Source organism: Mchenga conophoros, linkage group LG4, assembly GCF_057382185.1.
Source record: "Mchenga conophoros isolate Kocher_MC1m ecotype Shallow Benthic linkage group LG4, M_conophoros_male_GT1.1, whole genome shotgun sequence".
Lineage (NCBI taxonomy): Eukaryota > Metazoa > Chordata > Actinopteri > Cichliformes > Cichlidae > Mchenga > Mchenga conophoros.
This window is the reverse complement of record NC_140529.1, coordinates 34822007-34844484: the sequence shown is the minus strand read 5'-3', so window position 1 is coordinate 34844484 and position 22478 is coordinate 34822007. Positions and strand designations below refer to the sequence as shown.

General features: G+C 38.9%; 1 protein-coding gene across 2 annotated transcripts in view; it reads left to right on the top strand.

Moving 5' to 3' along the window:
* Positions 1-4010: 4010 nt before the first annotated feature.
* mybpc2a (myosin binding protein Ca) overlaps positions 4011-22478 on the top strand; it is a 47042-nt gene continuing 28574 nt past the window's right edge. The window contains exons 1-8 of one of the 2 annotated variants that reach the window (XM_085272047.1): positions 4011-4026; positions 12071-12154; positions 12286-12434; positions 14284-14401; positions 14641-14689; positions 18676-18732; positions 18836-19002; positions 19212-19344. In XM_085272047.1, the coding sequence (XP_085128173.1) occupies positions 12345-12434; positions 14284-14401; positions 14641-14689; positions 18676-18732; positions 18836-19002; positions 19212-19344 (614 nt within the window). In that variant the 5' untranslated portion in view covers positions 4011-4026; positions 12071-12154; positions 12286-12344. Of the gene's footprint in view, positions 4027-8465; positions 8487-12070; positions 12155-12285; positions 12435-14283; positions 14402-14640; positions 14690-18675; positions 18733-18835; positions 19003-19211; positions 19345-22478 lie in introns of those variants that run through there. The other variant, XM_085272046.1, reaches the window with a different exon arrangement.

The window sequence follows — 22478 nt, the reverse complement described above, 5'->3', positions numbered from 1 at the left end:
ACACAGAAAAAATCTAAACCGCTTGCTGATACTACCCTCATGATGCAAACTACCTAAATGGGAAAAAAATAACCAATCCAGAGCAGTGAAAAGCTTATAAATTAGATGTGAAAGGGTGATCCTGATAATGTATAAAATCCCTGCGTAATCATGCAGAGAGGAGGTGGCAGTGACCTTGAAGGCTAAAAATTCTTTTGTGAAACCTAATTTACTGCACAATGAACGTTGCTGGGTGCAGTGGAGGAAACTGCGCAGAGACTGGTGAGTGTGTCACTATCTTGCTTGTTTGCGGTGAGACAGCACGCAGCTACAGGGTAAAGAGATCTTATACCGTACGTTTGTTTTAAAAAGCCTGTGCTGTTTTGTCATCGTATTTTCAAGTTATGATGTAAGGGGGGAAGAAAAAGTTGTCAGTTGGGATGCAAATTAGCAAATCTAATCTCCTCTCTAATGTGTCTCCAGTTTATCACGTGACCAAAATGTTTGTTTTATTCATCTGTTGTTTAGGACGCCTCCCATTAATGCCTGCAACTGCAGATTTAGCTTTAACCGCAGTGACAGTTCTAAGATGTCACACCACATATAACATTTCAAGACAGTCAAACCAGAGTCTCTGAGCGTCAATATCTTTCTCTCATATCTTGACACCAGTGAACCAAAACTCTCATTCACTCTCATATTGCTGTGCTGCTGCTCCGCTGACACTGAATGAAGCTCCGACTGAGATTTCATACGATGACAGCTGAAACTTTTACATCTAAGAAAGCTGTACAGAAAAAATAGAAAGCTATAGAACTGCTTTTAGTCAGGAAACGCTCTTTCACCATCAAACAATGTGAGGAAAATGTACTCACACTCGGCTTTCCTTCCTGGGTTTTATTAATGTGCAATTACAGGTGTACAATATAGTTTTTTATTACAATTCTATTCATCCAACTCAGGGTTGCATGGGGGCTGGAGAGGCAGGGTACAACCTGGACACACCATGCATGCTTACACTTACACCTACTGCTAGTTTGGAAACATCAATTCATCTAACACTCATGCCATTGGACTGCTGGAGAAAGGCAAAGTACCCACAGGGAACGCGATGAAAATGTGCAAACACCACACAGAAAGGCACCAGCTGGCCTGTGGAGTCAAACCCAGGACATTCTTACTGTGAGAAGGAAGTGTTAACCATGACACTATTGTAGAAAACTGTGGGAGAACTGTAGAAATTCTTTTTTGAAAGGCTTAGTAAGAGGTAGTTGCACATTTGAGACCCCAGACATGATCTTTGAGCAGGTACTGTGTGTTGTACCTTGCAATAAACTGCTATAAAAATTTGCTGTCTATTCATTTAGTTTTACATTTTCTATAGACTGTTGGGTTATGATTGCTTCAGTAACGCCTGCCTCGTGCTTTGCTACAATCAAAACCCTGTAAAACATATCAAAATGGAGCTACATCATTGCTCAGTCCTTTCTATCAAAAAGACAATAAAATAATCATAAAAATGCTTCACTCCGCTTCATTTTCTGTTGCAAATTTGGGGTCCACTTCATTCTTGTTAACGCTGCCTATGAAACTGGAAGTTTGCGACTGAGAGTTCCCCTTTATTGATTATTTCTTTTAAAATTCTCTGATGGCAATAGTTGCACAACTGCTGTGCAAGTTATGATGGAGTTACAACGAATATGCATAGATGGTAACGTGTCCTAATCGAGTAAACAGTGTAATAAATTGTTTACTGAGGTGATAATGGAAACAGTAAAAGAACAGCTGAACAGTGTAAAGATTATATTCAATGCAGATTTCTTGACAATAAAGAATGTTATTGTAGATTACAGTAGTCCGATTGTAAAATAACAGTTTACTGCTGGCAAATCAGCTGCTGGTATTTCACTATAATTTAACAGGGAAATTTCTCTCACTTTACTTTCATGTTATTCTGTGGGGTTTAAAACCATTTATGAACAGTCTTTCATATGAAATTTTCCTCTGAGAGGCTGTGATATTTCCTTCAGTAAAGTGAGACACCAGCGGGACTCCTGTGCATAGCGCACACTTTCTGAGTTCCAGCCGTCTTTGGCAAAACGGTTATATTATTAATCACACATATCTGAAATCAGCACGGGGCTGTTTCCATGGTGATTTTGTGACATTTATTTAACGCCCCAGTTGTCTCTCAGGGTGAGAATTGTTTCTCAAAAACAAAACCTCCTCCCGTCTTCGGTTACATCATGTTGAGTCAAAGATTAAATCCTGCCAGCAAACACACTGACATCAAGGTAACATCCCTGAAAAACAGAGGACCAGACGAGCACCTAATAAAGCAAAATTCAGTGACCGACTTTCCCTCTGATTTCGAGGGGGAGAGAGGTGGGAAAGATGGTTCAGCAGGAGCCTAAAGAAAGTTTTAACTGCCTGCTGTGCCACAGATCCTCTCAAGGATTGAAGTGCTGAGAGAGGCATTAATAGATTGCTACATGAAAAACAAACCTTATCCAAAATAGAAGTGTTGCCTCCCCTTCAGTTTGCCACACATGGTATGCCAGCCTTGATCACAACCAGAGTGCCAAGGCTGAGCCTTGATATCTTAGACCCACTGTTAAGTAGGCTCATGGGACGCTCTGCCGTTCCAGTTGTGGCTTCTCGTTGGTCGTTCGGAGAGATGATAGCTGTCAAGATGATGTCCTTATTCATTTCCGTGGCTCAGCCCTTTAATAAACTTTGCCGTCTCAACTGTACCTCCCTGCCACAGTGAAACCTTCTTAACATTTAAACAGGGGCCCTAATGAGGGCGCAGACCTGCAGAATTATTTAAATGGATGGTTAAGATGCGAATGCTGCCAGAGCTGAATTATTACTGTGCTACTGTGTGCTTTAGTTTGTCTGGCAGACAGAAATTCATACCTAATCTGCCATCTCATTAAACACCCTAGAGCTTCTAAAGTAACCTAGATCTGCGATCCTGGAACTTTGATGTACTTATCCTATCAAAAGCATTTTTGTCTTGCGGCTGCCCCTTTCAGACTTTTTTAAAGCCCAATTATTCCTCATGATCGCTGACAAAATTGCTTATATTTATCTCAAGCTCACTGTTTCTGTAAACTGTGGCTCATTTGAATCATGCACTATTCCCTCGCTGAAATCCAATATTCTGTCTTTTGCCAGCGGCAAACCCTACAGAAACCAAGAAGAGGTTCACAAAGCAGGGTTGCCGTTTCCCTGTGCGGGTACATGTGAATGTGTGTTTATGTTGTTAAAATGAAACTGTTTATTTTAAAGTGTATTTCATGTGCAGTGTGGTGTATTTATGAAGGTGTCTGATCACTGCTAGTAAAAAAAAGAGTGTGTCCCTGCAGAGTGGTTCCCAAAACCTATCTGAAAGCATCTGTGTTGACGGTGTACAGCTGAATGTAAGAAACAGAATGATGTTTTGCATTTTAGATAAATATAGCGATAAACAAGCAGCCCTCGGTTATATTAGTTATTGTCTCGTGAGGATTCAGATTACAGGATGTGACTCTTTAAACATTTTACCGAGTCTCAGCTCTGAAAGACTATCCAAACGCTGTGCTCCTAGTGTTGTATGATATGAAATAATGAGGACGTGCAAATTAATTTACATAATTGTTGTTTAATTGCAGCAGCCGAGGGTGTTAAGGATGCAGCAGCCCCTGCTGGTAAGAGCCTTCATGACATCTAAACTGGGCCCACTAGCTGTGCTCCAGATATCCAATTTATTTTTTGAGTAATGCATACAGTGGCCACCCACTCTAAGCAGAACATGCACTGGAAACAAATATTTAAAGAAATGCTTCTAATATAAATTTTTTTCTCTCATTTACAGATAACAAGGGTAAGAAACCGGCGTTCAGTGTTGGTTAGTCTCTGTGTCACGCAGACTGTCTGTAGATCATCCTCATCCTCATCTTTCTCATCCTTTTCATCATCGCTGTCAGCTTCATCGCCTTCATCCTCATCATCAAAATAATGTCTTTCCTTCCACTGATTCAGAGATGTCAGGAGAGGAGGAGGGTAAGGTTTAAAGATGAACCCGAACAAACACAGAAGCAGTGAACTTCTGTGGTGATGGGGTTGAGTGTGGAGATGCATGATCACACACTTACACACATGCACTTGAGCAGTTCAGAATTCCTCGGTAATCACTTGTTAAAATCTCGAGCAGTGAAGAAGGTGTTTAATTCACGGGTAAGTGTCACACCGTGTATACACGAGCCCGTCTATATGATATTTTTGGCTTTATTTAAATCTGTGATTACATGCAATGGATACAGATGAATATTTGCCTTTTAGCTACATTTATTTACTGGAGCAATATAGCATTCCTAAATTTAATCTTATTCGTGTAGGGAACAGCTGAGGACTTCAACCAATTTTAAATCAGTTAGAAAAAGATAAGCTGGCACCTTATCAGCACAATATTTATCCTGATATTAGTTTATTTATTTAATTAAAAAGTAGGTTTTGTGTCTGATTTTTTGTTTGCAGCTTCTACATGTGTATCTATGTTTAGCTGATATACAAAAAAGTGTTTGTGATTAGACAAAATCCAACATGGAAGACAAATCGCCCCTTTTGGTTTTTCCAGAGGGGACATATCCAGAGAGGAAAACATTAAATTTAGTATTAATTGCTGCAGGTAAATTGTAATACAATTAAAGGCATTGAAATTAAAATCTCTAGGTTGCCATGGCTACAGAAATTCTTGCCTATTTCCTCATGTTTTAAATAGCATCAGTACTACTACTACTGTACTACCAATGCCGATAATAAAGATATGAATAATTTAGAAAGTAAATGTGTTGGGCAGAGCCACTGCAGAAGTCTGAACTGATGCTATCTGTGCTGCTAAATAAAACTATGGCAGTGAGTAGGACTAAACAATTTACACTGGTGTCATGAAAATAGAAATGATTTTAATCAACTTCCACATTAACATCAGTTGTTAATCCAAATGTCAGATAACCTGTGAGGTTTTACTGTTTTCGTGAAGATAAAGGTTCACTAAAATAACCACTATAAAATAGACATAATACATGTTTTACTAATGGTTAAGAATGTTAGAAAACAGAATGGAGATTCTCAACCTGTTAACCTCCATCTTTTATGTGGAAGGAAGCTTTTATATTTACATTTTAACATTTTCTTGTTCAATATGACTTTTAACTGGAATATTGAACCGTAAACTGTTTAAGTGTCAGTTAACAGTTAATTATTACATGTAATAATGAATTATTCTGAAAATCGGCAAAAGCTCATTTTCCTGTGAATTTTCCTGTTTCGAAACTACAAACTGAAATAGTTAATATTTATTTTTAATTCAGGAGTAGTAAACCTGGGATATACCCAGCACCTCTAGCGCTTTCTGAAATGCCCGATGATGGGTTCAAATCAATAATATAAATTATTATTACTAATTATTGTTGTTGTTATTGTTCTGGTTGTGTCATCACCCTTTAGTGTTTTCCAGCCTTCTCTATAATATAAGATGCTACTTTGTATTTGTGAGAAAGAAAACTGAGTTTTATTTTCTTTTTTTTGCTGATTTTTCCTCTTATTTCCATCAGGGACATCTGTAAGAAACATAATTATTTCTCTCTGCAAAAAAAATGTATGTTCAGCAATATATAGCTTTGTTCTGGGACCTCCCCACCCTTCTATGTGCATATGTAATCAGCTCAAACTGAGAGTTAGAGCAATTTCACTGGAAGTCGGGGGGCCTGGGAGGCACTTAACATATAGTAAACTATAATTAACTGTTGTTTACATATATAATATGTTCATAGATTGTGGCTGGTGTGTTACCTGTAAATAAAAGACATAGCCACTCATTGATTTATGAACTACTGTTATGAAACCTCAAGCCTCAATCAAAAGTGATGAGAGATGTGTGTGACTGAAAAACAAGGCTTTATCTGCCTTTTTGATAGAATTAAATATAATGTACAAAACAGGCACTGTGTTGTATTCACGAAGATGTGAAAGCAGCTTTAAGACCGTAAAGTTATCAGGAAAGGGTTTACTGAAGTCACAGAATACAAAGCTCTTCTCTTTTCAGACCCAGAAAGTATAAAAAGCAATCTTTTATACAGTCTATGTTTTTGATTCTGTTGCACGATGGTCTTTATTTATGTTTATGCGAATTTCCTTTAATTGCAGCTCATAAAAAGTCTTAAATAACAGGTTCCCAGAGAGTGAAGTACACTTTGTTGCACATTTATGTGAACAGTCTATTTGTGTAATATGTTCACCCTTTGAGTTCACCTCTCTGGATTGAATGTCAGTTCTTATTATGGGCCAACTGTAATAGAGGGCATGAGCAAGAAAGTTGGACACGTGGTTCTCTGCCCGTGTATGTGTGAGTGTGTACAGTCAAGATGAATTATTACATAAACCTTCTGCAGCTCACCGGGAGTGATTAAATGTGTGTGCGCGCAGGTGCAATGATGAGGTAGAGCAGCGATTTCTACTCATACTCCAGCTCATTTATGCTTAGTCACAGTCTTTGAAGGGGTACATTGGCCAATATACAGTTAGAACCCAAATCAGACAATTCCAAGCAAACATGATTGAAAAAGCCAAAGCAACACTCAAAGCAAATGGCTGGCACTGCTTTAGTCTGTTCTTAACTCCATGACCTTTTGCTTAATATGCCATATGCCAGTGAACTTAGCTAATTTGTTTCTCAAATCCTTTCTGTTGTGCCCACCATGTTAGCGTTGGCTGCAGTTGGCAGAGCTAAAACGTTGGCTGTGATTTGAGAGTCCCGCTTTGGGGGAGAACATAAACACTGAGGGAGGCGTGATGTTTTGCAATCTAAAGGGAAACTCTACTGATCTGATCTCGCTCCAGGTGTAGGAACGTATGAATTTATATGTGAAAAAACAAAACAAACCTGATAAGCCTCTGTTGTTGTTGTTTTTTGTGTGTTTTTTTTCGCTATTCTAAAAAACATAAAACACAAAAGTGCTGCAGAAAGTTCACCAGACCTTGTGACTGTAAGCTTGATGTTATTTCTGTGATTTTAACAACATGTGCATAGTGCATGTTAACAACTTCACCCTTACATGTCATGTATGGAGATATTTTGCATTTCTGGGGGAATTAGACACCACAACTAAACTGGGAAACACAATTTTTACCATTCTGTGATTATAATGGACAACATGATTATAGCATCTAAAGAGTCTAAGATGCACAACGACAAACTAACACCCAGACCGACATCCAGTCCAGAGTACAATAGCAAAACAGAATCGAGAAGTCCTTCAGACAATCTAAGGTTACCAAAGTCAGAAATATGCTACCATCTTGGGTGGTAAAAGCCACCCAAGACAGCTGGCACCAACAGCTTTGTGAGAACTCACGTTTTTCCCCCCAGTATTTTAGCATGGCAGAGAAGTTTAAATATGGCAGTACCCATCATCCAATGAGAAGACGCCAGTCAGTCTGTTGAGGTATTGCAAATTTAAATCATATTTTCTACTACTACAGGAAAAATTGCCTTTCCTTCTCGGCCCAGGGGCATCTGAAACAGCACCCCCAACTTTTCAAGTCAATTTTGTGTCCAGCCTGACTTGGGTCTCACAGATCCACCATAACAGAAACTTCCTAATTTATCTATCAAAAACCTCTGAGCCATCCTTGGATTGCTGCCTTTTGTTTGTTTTTAACTTATATCTGTAATCTGGCACACTGTTTACATCTGGAAGTCTCAGTCGACATCTGTACAACATCTGGATCTTGCCACCAACAACCTACATGCCTCATGGCCTGCAACATCACAGCTTGAGTCAGCGCAGGGATTATTATGTTTTGGGGCCTGATAATTAAAATTTTCAGATTGTTTCCTTTTACACTATTATGTCACTTTCTGTGGCAGAAATGCAGCCGGCTGTAGACGGTAAGCACTGTCCTGCAGCTAAATAGCGTTATAGGTGTGCTGACATATGTGTGCGCTCATTTTGTCCTTACTCATCTGTAAAATTAAACACATTGATTTATCTCTACAATTATCACTGTAACTCACAGAGGCACGGGCAGTTTATGACGCCAAGCACTTTTCTGTCATGCTGTGTTTATTTACAGCATGCATTTGCATGGAAAGCTTACAATACATTATATCTGCATTACCACTTATTTAGTCCTGTTTATTTACAAAACCTGTGCTTATTCTTCATTAACAGATTTAGGTAAGTGCTTTGCTTTGTTGTTATATCTGTGTGTTTGTGTGTTTGTCTGAAGATACTGTGGTTGTCTGAGTGAATAGGCTTATGCATTGTCTTTAATCCGATCTTTGTTGAAGCATTTTCATTCTTTATACACACACACACACACACACACACACACACACACACACACACACACACACACACAGCCCTCTGCAGTCTGATGAGACCTGTGCTGTGCTGTGAAGACTAATTTCCATGTACCAACTGTTTCTTTTCATTTAGCCAACAATGAGCCTAGGGATGGTAAGCAAAAGACTCGACACAATACATGCCAGCTTGCTTGTGCTTTCCGTGTTTGTGCTTGCTTTGTGTCAGTCACTTTTTGCGTTAGTGGACATGGGTATCAGATGAAAAACGCTTCCTCACTGAAGCCTGGGATTGCTCTGGTGTTGCTTAAAGCTTCAGTATTTTCACTCAGCAGACGGAGACATTATGAAGATGCAGTTTTGTTGCAGACATATAGCCGCGGTGATTTCTGGACATTGAACATAACAACGACACTAATCATGACGAGAATAACTTTATTTATGGAGTAAACAAAAGTGACAAAGTGCCCCACAGCAGACAGATAAAGGAACCTAAATCAAAAGGAAGAAATCAATGCAAAGGCGCAGCTTAAAAGCAATTCAAGGCACGGCAAATTCAGCTGATAGACTGTCAGATGAAACATGTTGATGGTAAAATGAGTAAATAAATACAAATATAGCAGATAACAAAAAAGCTTCTGACAATGTCTTGTGAAAAAAAGTCTTTCAAAAGGATTCAGAGAGCAGTGGTTAGATTGCTTCCACCAAAGCATCCAAGCAAACGTCTGTTTTAAAAGTGAAATGATGAGATCTGATTGGTAAAAAGCGATATATCCCGCCTGTGTTTCTGCTGGATATATGCCATCTGTGTGTGTGACATGGCCTAATTATTACTAGTGCTGAAGAGTGTTACACTGCACTGATTACTGTTTACAGCCATAATGATTTTTCTGTTGTTCATGTCTTTACACAATGAGGTCCTCTAGTTTCATTATGTTTTCATACACTTAATAAGTAATAATAATAATATGTACTGTACAATTAGGATTATAGTAGTATACCATGTGTAGTACTTGACTTTATAGAACTAGAGAAATCCCGACTACTCTCTTATCTTTTCCTCCAAGTGTGAAATGTGGAAACCAAGTATCTGTTGATTCTTTAGTCAGTGTCAGTGCTCACCTGAAAATACACTACAAACTGCATAGGCATTTCAGTAATTAAATTAACACAGTGAATGAAGTTTTCAATAACCAGTGAATTAAGTTGGTCAGAATATTCATTTTAATGGGTTTCACTAAATCATCTTTTATGATCTGACACAAAACTATTATTAAATGGAATCTAGTACTATATCTTTTTTACACTCTTTAATATATGTATATATTGTTACAATAACAATATTGTTACAATAATGCTTAGTTTAACACAAGTTTAACATGCACATTAGATATACCTAATGTGGGTATCTCAGACACATGGTGCTCACTATGTCAAAAGAAGCCCCACCCACCTGCCGTATATACCTCTAATTTATGAGGCCAATCAGAAATAAGATAGCTTAAGGGCATACAGTAAATGAACTGTGGGGAAAGACCAAGGCCCAGTATAAGACACTGGGAGGGAATAATTATTTCCTGCTGAATTTTTACATTTGCTCACTTCCAAAGAAATTAAAGTGAAATAAGTATTTTGATCCCCCCAAAAACATCACTTAGTACCTTGTCTTGTCTTGTCACAGGGTTTCATCTCAGGAGGGATTTGGACGTACTCCTCTTTACAGTAACTGCTTCCTTTAGGTTTCTTGACTGCCACTTGGAAACTAAAAACCTCAGCTCCCTCTGCAGGTTTTCTAAAGGACTGTGGGCTGGAGAGCTAATGTGCTTTGTCTTTAGCCACTCCTTTGTTACCTTGGTTTTGGCTCACTGCCATGCTATAAAAACCATACATGATGCATTTTCAGTGTTCTGGGAGGAAAGAAAGTTCTCATCCAAAATTCATCCATCTAGTTGTCTTTTAGCCTTAGCAAAAACACCCCCCCAAAGCATAATGTTTCCACCTCTGTGCTTGACTATGGGGATGATGTTCTAATCGCGGCGCTTCCTCTCATACCTTCTCTGAATCATTTACTGTAAATGTTCACTGGCAAACTTAAGACAATTAATGTTAAAATAATATCCACGAATGCTAAGACCAAGGTTTTAACAGGAGAATGTTGCAGTTGTAGCTTATTAAACTCTATAGAAAAGATTAGGAAATTATGAGGAAATAAGAACCCCATACAATATTATTTATACTGTGTAATCCTTTACAAACAGTTAAAAAAATCTATAAGTTGTATTTTAGAGTCTAAAAGTAATGCATGGTTAAATAGTGTTGCTTGGCATAATTTAAAACTCCCAGTGCCAAAGTACCACAGTGTCTAGAGTCAATTTCATTTAGAAGCCCCATCCCAAACACAGCCAGCATCCAGTGCAACAGCGTAAGAGTGTAAACATTCAAAAGTGTCCCCTGAGCCCTATCCCAGAATCAGTTTTACCCACTTAGCATTCCAATGGAAACCTTTTAAATCACGCTGAACATCTGAACTTGGATCTGTCCTCAGGGGTACTTTTTGATTAAAAGATCAAATTAACTGAGCCCATAAAAGCAGAGAGAGGAAGAGGCGCCAACAGTATGGCTCTCTGAATTTATGGAAGCGCATGACCTTATCTGACTTGTGACCCTGGATCCATTCTCTCAGCAACTGGTCTCGTCCAATGGATGTCCAGTCAGGGTCCTACTCACTCTATCTGATTGGTGATTCGATGTACCTTTGGCTTATTGCTTGTGTATGAACCTTTTTTCTTGTTAAATCTGCAGGATGTCTGACTCAGACAGTTTATGTAGATTGTGTACTGTACCTCAGAACAGTTGAAGTGATTTTAGGACAGTTGTTGAAGAAATAACTCATTAACAGTTGTACTTTTCTTTAAAAAAAAGAGAAAAAAATGTTAATTAGACTCTGAGAAAGAAATCTGTGTTCTTTTGAAGTGTGAGAGCACAATGATTTAATGTGTGAGTGTTCATCACTTGAAGTCAAGGTGATCACTGGGCCAATTAACACTTGTGTTTAATGGGACAACACAAATACTGTACAGACTGACGTGTTCCTCACTTTCTCTTTTTTCCCCTTCCGATGCAGAGTTGCCTCCTGATGGTAAAAGAAGTGAATATGTTAGCATTTCTATAAAGCATATCAACTGACAAGCAAACACCTTACAAAGGTTACATCAATTTACTTGCAAAAGAAACAAGCGAGTAGATAAAAGAGCAGCTCATTTTTTATTGCCATGATAAGACTGTACGGCTTCAGCTTATGTTCTGTCGGGGTGGCAGATGATTGCAGAGAGTCAATAGTAATATGATGTCTTCAGGGGTGATCTGAGGAGTTTCTATATTCCCTGTGGGCCAGCCTGCTCCTTGGTCGCTTGTCATTTGTCAGAGGGTCCCAAATGGCTTATGCAGTGTAACAACAAAGGCATAATGCAAACAAGCTGCCTTGTGGAGAGACTGTTGCTCAGTTTCAGCACTAAATAACCGTGCAAAGACAGAATTTAGTGGGTTGAGGCTTTGTGTCCTTGAACTAAATTTCAGAATTTTCCCAAATGACTTTCAAATAGGCACTTAGAAGATGATTTGGGGGTTTGCTTGGTCGCCTGGTTGCCTTTATTTATCTAAAATCTATATGCTGTGCCCAGATAACATTTTCTTGTTTAAATTCATACTTTAGTTACTCTCTTCATTCCACTCCCGTCACAGATCATCTTCCAGGGGAGGGTCCTCAGCTGTCTGAGCCGACCGGCCTGTTTGTGCTGAAGCCGGAGAGTGTTACAGCAACAAAAGGTCTGGCAAAAATCATTGGCCATAAAAACTGAGTTATATCTGAAATGAGAGGAATGGCCACTTAGTGCTAAATTCCAGTTGTTACACACACAGTTTAATTAATTACTGCATTTAATCTTCGTGCTTGGCAGGCAAGGACATCACGTTTGTGGCTAAAGTGGACTCCTCAAACCTGATAAAGAAACCGGTGATGAAATGGCTGAAGGGGAAGTGGCTTGACCTGGGTAGCAAAGCTGGAAAGCATCTTCAGTTTAAAGAGTCCTATGACAGAAACACCAAGGTACGCATTTATACTCTCTGTTTTAAATATAACTTTTGTGAATGTATTAATAAAGAGACAGTAATATCAACGGGACCATAGCCTCATGAATATTATAGCAAATCTTTCAGTTGATTGACTGACCACTTTATTGTAGACCAAAATATATGAGTATGTTATGGTATTTCGTACAGCACTATGGACAGAAATATTGGGCTACATAAACGTTACACCATGAAAACTCATGGCATGAGACTTCCATCGCACAGTTTTGGTACTGATATTAATGCCAGAGGAGATTTGGAACTTGGCTATTATTGAGTCAGCAGAGCCGTGTTGACTATGTGACTCATCATTTGGTGACCCTGCTCAGTAACTTTACACAGTCTGCCATTTAATGGCTGAGTTGCTGTGGTTCCTAAATGCTTCCGCTTTGTAATAATACCACTTACAGCTCTCAGGGAATATGTAGGAGGGAAGAAATGTCTGGACCCAACTTCTTGCAATGGTTGCAGTTCAGTAAGCTATACAGAAGACGCATACTTTCACAAATGTTTATAATGACATACTGCATGGCTGTGTGTTTCATTTCATGCACAAGTGGGATTGAAAACATGTATATTAAAAAAATTAATACGAGGAGGTCGGGGAGAAAGGGGGGGAATAAAATGATAGACTACAAATAGAAATGCAGAATGTATCTCCAACTGCTGCACCTACCAACTATTCACTAAGTGGTTGTGAAACTGAAGAGTCAGATGCAAAATGGAAACAGAGAAGTCAAAGTTGCACTTTTTGAAACATGTTGGTTTCAGTGGTAAGGAGCAACTTTTACTTTGACAGTCAAAGGTTTCCTTTTACAGTATGTACTGCATTTTTGCAAAATTCACTATCACTCAGTGGTTAGTTTGCAGTCGTTTACAGAGCAGTCACTGTTCTGTGAAATCTGCTACAAACCAAAACAATCACAAGGAGATTTTTGGTGAAATTACAGCCAACAAACCTTCAGCAACCAGTTGGCAACAGGTTGGTGAATACATGTTTTTCCTTAGTGACCTGCATTGTAAGTTTCAGGCATAAAATGTGAAAGTGCTAATGGCTAAATATCAGTTTTTAAATATCCTGACTGCATGCAAGTCAGCCTGCTCATTGCTTTGTCTCAGATTCTTGGTGGTTTTTAAAAAAATGGGATAAAACTTTGTGTAAAACTGACGGTTTTAACGAAAGATCCAAACTTTGTAACTGAACTCAGCTCAGCTGTTTATACTGATCAACCAAGTGGTAGCAAATAGTAATGTGCTTCAATATTTATTCACTTTTTGAATCCTGTGAAATCACATTTATTCCACCACGGCACAAAAAGCTTCTCGTGTAAAACATATTGAATCTTTTGGATTATACTACTGCAAACAAAGGCACGAAGGCATGCCTGTGCAAAATCCTGCCATCATTAATAGCAAATTGCAGTAATGAACAACTGAAAATAAAACTTGCAATTAATAGATTTTATGCTTTCCAGATCACACCCACAAAGTTTTGTTTATTTCAGTCAATATTTGTAAAACTCACAAAAATCAACAGCATAAAAGCTGGTAGAAATAATCTGTTTACTTACCATTTAATGACATTTCTTCCCCGACATCTTTGTGTAGAAAACGGAGGACATGATGAACACGTAATCAAAGTCTAGTGAGTGACTAGCTAACCGAGCAACATTTCAAGGCATCAGTGTCACCCTGCTCGCTTTATCCATACTTCGAGCATGTGTTGGTCAGCACGTACGTGCGTGTACGTTTGAGCTTTTGCGTTTGGGTGTTCATTGAATTGTGTGTGTTCCTAGCATATCATCCCCCCTCTCTCTCTCTGTCAGATCTACACTTACGAGATGAGCATCATCAAAGTAGTGGATGGAGACGCAGGTGGCTACCGCTGCGAGGTCACCTCCAAAGACAAGTGCGACAGCTGCACATTCGAAGTCTCTGTGCAGGGTAGGTCTGGAGACAGACACTTAATCACATTATTGTCATCTTCCATTTGGCGTATCCACCATTACTATGTAACTAGCTTTGTCAGGCAATAACTCAGTGAGTGCGATATACATTAGGTCCTATCATTTAGTGGCCTAGTGAGGTCATCAGTCCATTATTCCTTTGCTGCTCAAGCCTGCTGAGTAATGAATTAACCTAGCTGAGCTCTCACCAGCCTTTCTCCTTCTGTCTGGTTTCAGCTGCACAAGAGGACCAGCAGGACAACATCTTGGAGGCATTTAAGCGATCGTGAGTGTCAGTGTCGGCGTGGGTCTACTCTACATGTCACCCATCACACTGTCTCGCATATGCTCCTCTGTAGATCGCTGCCTCTGGGCATCTGTCAGTCTCAACCAGCGTCTCTGCCCGTGTGCCTGTCTATCCCTCGGTTGTAGTCGACTTTGTACGAGTCACTCAGTCTGCCATCTATCTCTTTCTGTCACGTCTCAGTGCATCTGCTGCCTTGGTGTTTTGCTTCACCTGGACTCCCTCGTGGTTTAGGATCTTATGTATTTCGTCACATGTCTCAGTAACAGTCTCCGAAGGGAGTATTTCTTTTTGTGTGTATGTGTAACTGTTTCTCTCACTGTCTATTTCCGTCTCTGCTTCTGGCCTGTGTGAAGTTGGTCTATGCTAATGTATCCTGCGAATGTGTAGTCTTCTTTATTTTTTGAAAAATGAGATTTCAGCTGTTCTCAGCCTGTAAATTGTACATATGTACACGTGCCTTGTGCTGGTAAATCAGCTGACACCTTTGCACCGATACCTCGAGTCGCCCTTTTTTGTAATCTGTGATCAAAAATATAATTTCCCTCCCTCATTAGAGCATGAGTAAAAAAGATGAAAAAGGCAACATGCAAAAAGACAGCATCATATTGTGGTTTAGACAGGATGTCGGTGCGTTTATTTGCAGAGTGCTGATAGGAGGGAACAAGAGGGTGAAGGAGAGAGAAGGTTAGTGAGATAAATGAAAAGTGAAAAGTTGGTTAAAACTCAAATATGTTGCTGGAAGAAAACAGCGTATGAGTGCGTTAAACAACTTGTTATGTGGAAGTCTTGCAGCTTAGCTTCTGTAAAATAAGAATAGAGGATCCTGTTTCCCATAGGAGGATCATTTGTGCTTCTCTCATTAACACAAGGTCTGCATGCATTAAGATACACAATCCTCTTCTCTTAATTTCTGGAGTTTTATTAACACCAGATTTTCGTGTCTGCCTGAATTAGCACAAGCTCCTCATTGTGTGCCCCAGGCATATCAGGCTATTTTCTTCTTTGTGTTGCGTCTTCACTGACTGGTCGGCCAGCTGAGAGGGCTTCAAAGGGAAACAGAAAATACACACTGTATGTTTACACAGCAGTGTTTCACCAGCATTTAAAAGCATTTCTAGGTAGAATTCTCATTATACCACTATGTTTATTCTTATCAGTGAAATGCGTACGGGCATATCTGCATTTGTTAGATAGTATGCCATGGCACTACTGCACAGAGATGAAGGTCAAAATAACAGATTCAGATGCACCACACATCTAAATTCAAAGAATTCCTCTGACACCGGATTTTATTTTGATTTATTTCTTAGTGGGCCGCGATAGGTGGTGATAACGAATCTCATTACTGCACGCTAAATCAAGGAAAAATAAAATACTGTTGTTACTAGCTGTGGAGGTCAAATACACATAATGTGTTTTTTTTAAATATACTGTGAATAAAAGATGGTTCTAGCGACCATCGCTCTGGTTTGTGGACTACAGTTTTAGAGCTTAGCGGTAGCACGTAGCCACGTTGGTTGTTACAGTGCATCTGTTATCTTTCTTTATTTTAGAACAAGTTTAAAACAAAATCTACTTATCAGAAAAACTGAGCAAGCATCGTCTCAGAATATATTTTAGTACAAATTAACCAAACAAGCTAATGGTCCATTTAAAACCAAACACACTAAATGCATAGAATAGCACCACTATATCTTTTTGACTATAAATTATGTCCTTTTTACAAAATGAGCTTCACCCTTTAATAGAAAATACTTAAACCAGCAATTGAGATGAACTAAACAGGAAAATGTTCACTGAACTACATCTGAATAGGTTCATTTTCTCATCGGTTTTTCTACATTACAAGTTATGAAACCAGAGAAGTTCCCTTCAGCTGCCATCAAAAAGGATGCATAATAATGACGCTTTGCTGTGGCTTCAGTCTTTTATCTTTTTTATACAGTCTATTAGTGTTTAGCACTGCTTTTTCATTCATAATATGAATTTATAGTGTGAATCACTGTTTGCCATACCACACAATAATATTATTATACATTAACAGGTATCATTAATCGTTCTTTGCACTCATTCCACATGCTCAAATACTGAAGCAGAGCTCTTCACCTCTGTTTTCATCTAAACTTTCAGTCTAGTTTTTCACATAACTTGACTTTTGTGCAGAGAGAAGCTCTCTGAAGTGCTCAAGCAGATTGAGATTCTGCATTTGCTGTGACCACAGCACCGCAGACATCGCTTTCACTCTCATCGTTTTTATCATTTGGTGGTCATGTGTGCCTGGTGATCGACGACAATACCACCCAGCGAGAATTTACCTCCATTAGGATGGCAAGGATAACACGGATGGATGTTATCCTTGGATGAACTGTTCATCCATAGGACGAGCATTACCACTCAGAATGGCTCTGAATTTACTGGCATTTATCTCTGAGGGGTTCAATGAGCCTCAACAATGCCAGGAAAACACTCTCCACGCTGTAAAGGAGCTGCCAAAACCATTCACGGTGGAAAACAAGCAGCACTCGATCCTGTAGACATTTATTGGTGTGTGCCACACACAGTGCTTGTCACCTTGTTGAGCACGAGACAGCGACTGATTATGCCACAGCACATGACATATTCACCATCACTTTATACTTGCAAATGTGCATCTGAAGGGTAATAAAGGGTTTTATGCATGGTTACAGATGCTTAATTCCCCCTACTTGTATCAACAAAATATTTTGCATGTGACTGTCGCTTTTTGAGTATCTTCTTCCTTTCACTATGCTTATGTCTCATTCTTACATAAAGTTCCTTTAATCACATCATGACCAAAGATAATCTGATTACTTTTGTCAAGTAACGAGTAAAGTACTGACATTAGCGTCCACTGTACACTCTGTGTGGGAAGAAAACTTCTTTCTACAGGGAAAAATTAAATGTGGCTCCTAGCACGCTGCCACAGGAATGTGAAATTCACAGAGAAACCCCCGGATCCGCCCACTGACATGACCTGCTAAACAGATGAAAATAGACTTACTACACACCGAACGCGATAGAAGCGACCAAATAGTCAGGTTTACATGTAAAGTCATCATACATAGAATAAGGGAGCCAAGAGCTACACGGAGTTCTGTACAATCTGCCTTCCTTTTGCAACCAGAGATGTTGCCCCCTGCTGGCCATGTGAAAGAATGCAGATTTAACAGACTGGTTTCACTTTACATTTCCGATTTCCTCCGGAGGCTTTGCATTTAGTCAAGCTGCTTCTGTAAATAACAATTTTAATGACATGTCTGACTGATTCACTCCACTGTCTTGTGGTACAAATTGGTACTACACAAAGTACAGCCTAGTCATACTATAAAGATTGTGCTTTTAAAAAACACTTAGGTGGGTTGCACAATTATAGCTCTTTTTTCCATGGTCAAATTGTATTGATAGCTAAATAACTTTTTAAAATGTGGAATTTTGAAACACAGAATTTGCAATAAGTAATGTTAATGTTGGTTCAAATCTGCTGGACATCTGTGATATGTCACATGGTCCTCTGTTTGTGGCTTTTGTGTACTTCAGAGACCTAACAGATCAAGAGTCTTATATAAACAGACTTTTATTTTATTACATGCTGCTTGTCTGTTATGATTCTTCTGTCAGTCAAGTTTAGGGCATGATCAGAGCTTATGATTCACTCTATGTTTTCACTGCCCCCATTTTCTTTTTTGCATCATTCTGAATGCAGGATGGTAAAAGGGTAAGTGTTAACCACAGGCACAAATTTGTTAGAAGTTTACTGTTCGACCATCTTCAGTATTATTGCGTATTAGAATTTCCTATGTGTAATATGGAATAAAAAAGGGTATATTATTGAATGTAAATACATTATTAATGTCTTTTTGCCACCTAATTTACAAATAAAGTAAAAAGCACAGGATAAAAAGAAATAAATAATAATCCCAGAATTGAATTTCTTTTAATTCCAGTGGAGATGCAGATGAGGATGCTGGAGAGCTAGACTTCAGTGCACTGCTCAAGAAAAGGCAAGATAATTTACATTTTCAGAGAAGCATCTTCCATCTATATGTGTCTTAAACTTGGTTTGCACTCATTAACTCATTCACAATCAATCTTAAACACCACCAGGCAGAAGAAGGAGAGGAAGGAGGAACCAGAAGTGGATGTATGGGAAATCCTAAAGAAAGCTAAGCCCTGCGACTATGAGAAGATTGCCTTTCAATACGGCATCACAGACCTGAGGGGTATGCTGACGAGGCTGAAGAAGATGAAGGCTGAGTCCAAAAAGAGTGATGGTACGGGACGGAGTTATGAGGCAAAAGCAGAGTTTGTGCTTTGAATGAGATAACAGGCAGCAGGCTGTAAATACCAGCAGCATATAAAGGCCAGCGTTTTAAGGAGGAGCAGTTTTGCTACTGGGACGACAGGTGGAATATGTGTTAGCATATGCCTGCTGTTGGTTGGCACAGGTATTATTTGGCCCTTAGAGTCTTTGTCTTTACAGCTTTCCTGAAGAAGCTGGATCCAGCATACACAGTGGACAAGGGCGAGAAGATCCATCTCACAGTGGAAGTGGCTGACCCCAACGTTCCAGTCAAATGGTTCAAAAATGGACAGGAAATCAAACCATCAGCTAAGTGAGCAACTATCCTGCATTTGTGCCAGTTTTTGTATTTAGATTCACATTTCTGTCATCTATGATTATGTGAAGAAGAAAGTTTTCATAGGAGTCTATGTAATGAAAAACTAAGTACACCCTTTCTGCAGCATATCAGGACAAACTCCTCATATCAACTGTCAACATGGTGATGATTTGGGCTTGTTTTGCAGCCACAGGACCTGACCACCTTTTAGTTTTTGAGTCAACAATGAAGTTTTCCGTATACCAAAGCATTTCAGAATCGAGTGTGAAGCCATCTGTCTGACAGCTAAAGCTGGGTCATTCAGCAGGACAAGGACTGCACCAAACTGAAGCAACACTGTAAAGAACAGTGGACCAAAATAATGATGTGAGAGGAAGATGAAGTGATATAGAACATGCATACTTCAGGTTTTTGCTGTTTAATACATGTCTACAAGCTAATTATGGGGTGTACTTAGTTTTTACGGACTACACAGAGTCCTGTGAAAACACATAACTGTGGCAACTGTAAGTCTAACTCTAACTCACATCTAACTCAGAAAAGTGCTGTGTGCAATTCAACACCATGTCTTAGGATAGACCTGTTATCGTTCTGTCTTCATCCTACAGGTATTGTGTTGTATCTGATGTAGCTCCTTGTTCTCTTGACGCTGGTTTCACTAATATGGCTGAGCATCTAGAATGACTTACTGCTCCCGTAGCAGGATAACTGGTTTTAGGGCAATCCACCATTTTGGTGATGACTTTCCCAAGAAGACAAACTTTTGACAGTATGACGCCAGTTAAGGTCAGCCCCATGCACATAAACAAACTCGTGGGCAGATGAATATGCTAGTGATTAGATCAGCTGGCAGGATGTCCCAGATTTGTCAGAGTTCTCATTTCCCTGCATCTCAACAGAGGTTAAGAGTGCAAAGTTTGCATTGCAGCCACAATAGTCACTTTAAGGGGAGATACAACATCTATAAATAAAACATAATTGTCCTTTAAATAGTTTAGCTTAGCTTGATTGCTCTCATTATGTCACTAACATTATAGCAATAACAACTTGACCAACTGGAGCAACTGCAAGAGTTGCAGAGTACATTTCAAGCAGTTCAGCAAGCACATCCTTCCTCAAGCAAAACACGGTGCAGGGAGTGTAAACGGTTAATTCAAAATCCTTTAGCTCTGACTGGGATGTCTGACAGAATACATATGTTACTTTTTGAGCCTCTTTAGCCTGCTGAGCTTTATCCAGTGTCTGCGTCGCTCTCCTCTGTGCTCTTTTCCCTCCTTCTTCAAAGGCTACTTGTGGTCTTTCATTGAAGAGGCTACAGCTGTTTCAAGTGCTATGTTTTCAATAGCTCCACCATCTGCTATTTCATGAATCTTCATGCTGTTATTGGAAAGTAAGGCGGCCCTCTTCCTGTTATGATTAAGACAGTTACATCGGGAGAAGCGACTTTTATTTTGGCCTGAGCAGAGTCTCCCTGGAGGTCTCTCCAGGCTGTGGGCTGTGACCATTCAGCTCTAACAAATCAAATGTTTTAGGTTAGTGACTAAAAGCCATTGGGATCAGGGTATTACAGCCCTGCTCTTTTTTGTTGTTGCTTTATTTCACTCCTACTACTGCTGTGGATAAAGCATAAAACCAAAACCAATCCAAAAACTCTTTTGACATAATACATATAAAAAGAGATTATCTTATTATGGTCAGCTGAGATTCACTATTTTACCGCTCAGTGTTACACCATAGAAAATAAATTTAATTTTGTTTTGTGTTTTCCTTCACTGATAGCAGCTTAAAACATTGTTTATTAGGTAAAGTGATTTTTCTTGAAGGCTGAGTTGTCTTTTTGTTTCATTTAATTTACCAAAGCCTCAGAGATGAGGAAAAAATGCCATACTGATTAAATTTAGTCTATCTGCACTTCTTTAATTTACTCTTCTATTAAAAAATACCATAATTTAAGATTGCAGGACGCTGTACATGACATAATGATACCTTCAAGAACTAATGTCGTGGAATAACAGACATTTACTGAAAGTTGGTTCGCAGGTGTTGGGGAAAAAAGTATGAAAAGACGTCTGTAGCTACAGAGGGAGTGTTGTGAAGTATGGATAAATAACACATCACCCATATGGAAAAGATATATATAAATCTTATAAAGTTTGTATCTGTCTTGTGTGAAACTTGTATGAAAAGCATACAAGAGTGAAAACAGATAAAAGATTCCTTGAAAAATTATATAAATGAAACTTGTATGTTTTGGATACTTCCTAAAACAATATATGAAAGTATTGAGAAAGTGGCCACTTTCATGAGTAAATCATATAAGCCTTATATGATTCATTATATGAAGCAAGCCAAATCTGATGCGAGTCTTTTATAAGTTTTTTCTGTTTCTTTTCCATATGGGCAATGAAAGACCACCCGTGATGCTAGTTGAGTCAGCTGGAGCTGCAGAGTTAAACAGAGTTAGGTGCATTGTGGGTAACATGGGCATAGGAAGTTCTGCAAACAGACTGTATTTTAAAGATGGCTGTACCTACAATTATGTGGCTTGTTAGATTGTGTACTTGCAATTTAAAGTTTCATCTGTCATCAGTTGAGGACAATATCTGGACAGTGCATCGGTGCAAAGTGCATCTATTGTATGTATGCATGCATTGTACAGTCGTATATACCTGCTAGTTATTAGAATAACATACAAATACTAGAATTTTACTCAAAATAACTAAAACACAGACTTCTTGGGCTGTAGAATTAATTACACTATAAGTCATGCTAGTTGTCTGATGTTTTCTTTAAAAATGGTCCTCTTAACCAGCATTGAGTGGTCCAATTCAGATGACCCCATATGTGTAGGATTTTGCAGTAACAAAAAGAAAGAACTGTCTTTTAAGAGAAGAAAGCCTCAGATTGGGACAACCACCTGCTTTGACTGTTTGGATGAAGGGAAAGAGAAGAGAGCATAAAGAGATTATGCTAAAACATTCATTATGGGAGAGAGAAGGCAAATGCTCAAGCCTACAGCGCCATAACTGAATGATAGTTCAGAGTCACCTGATCCAGCCCTAACTATAAGCTTTATCAAAAAAGGAAGTTTTAAACTCAATCCTAAAGGATTTATGTTTCCCAAATCA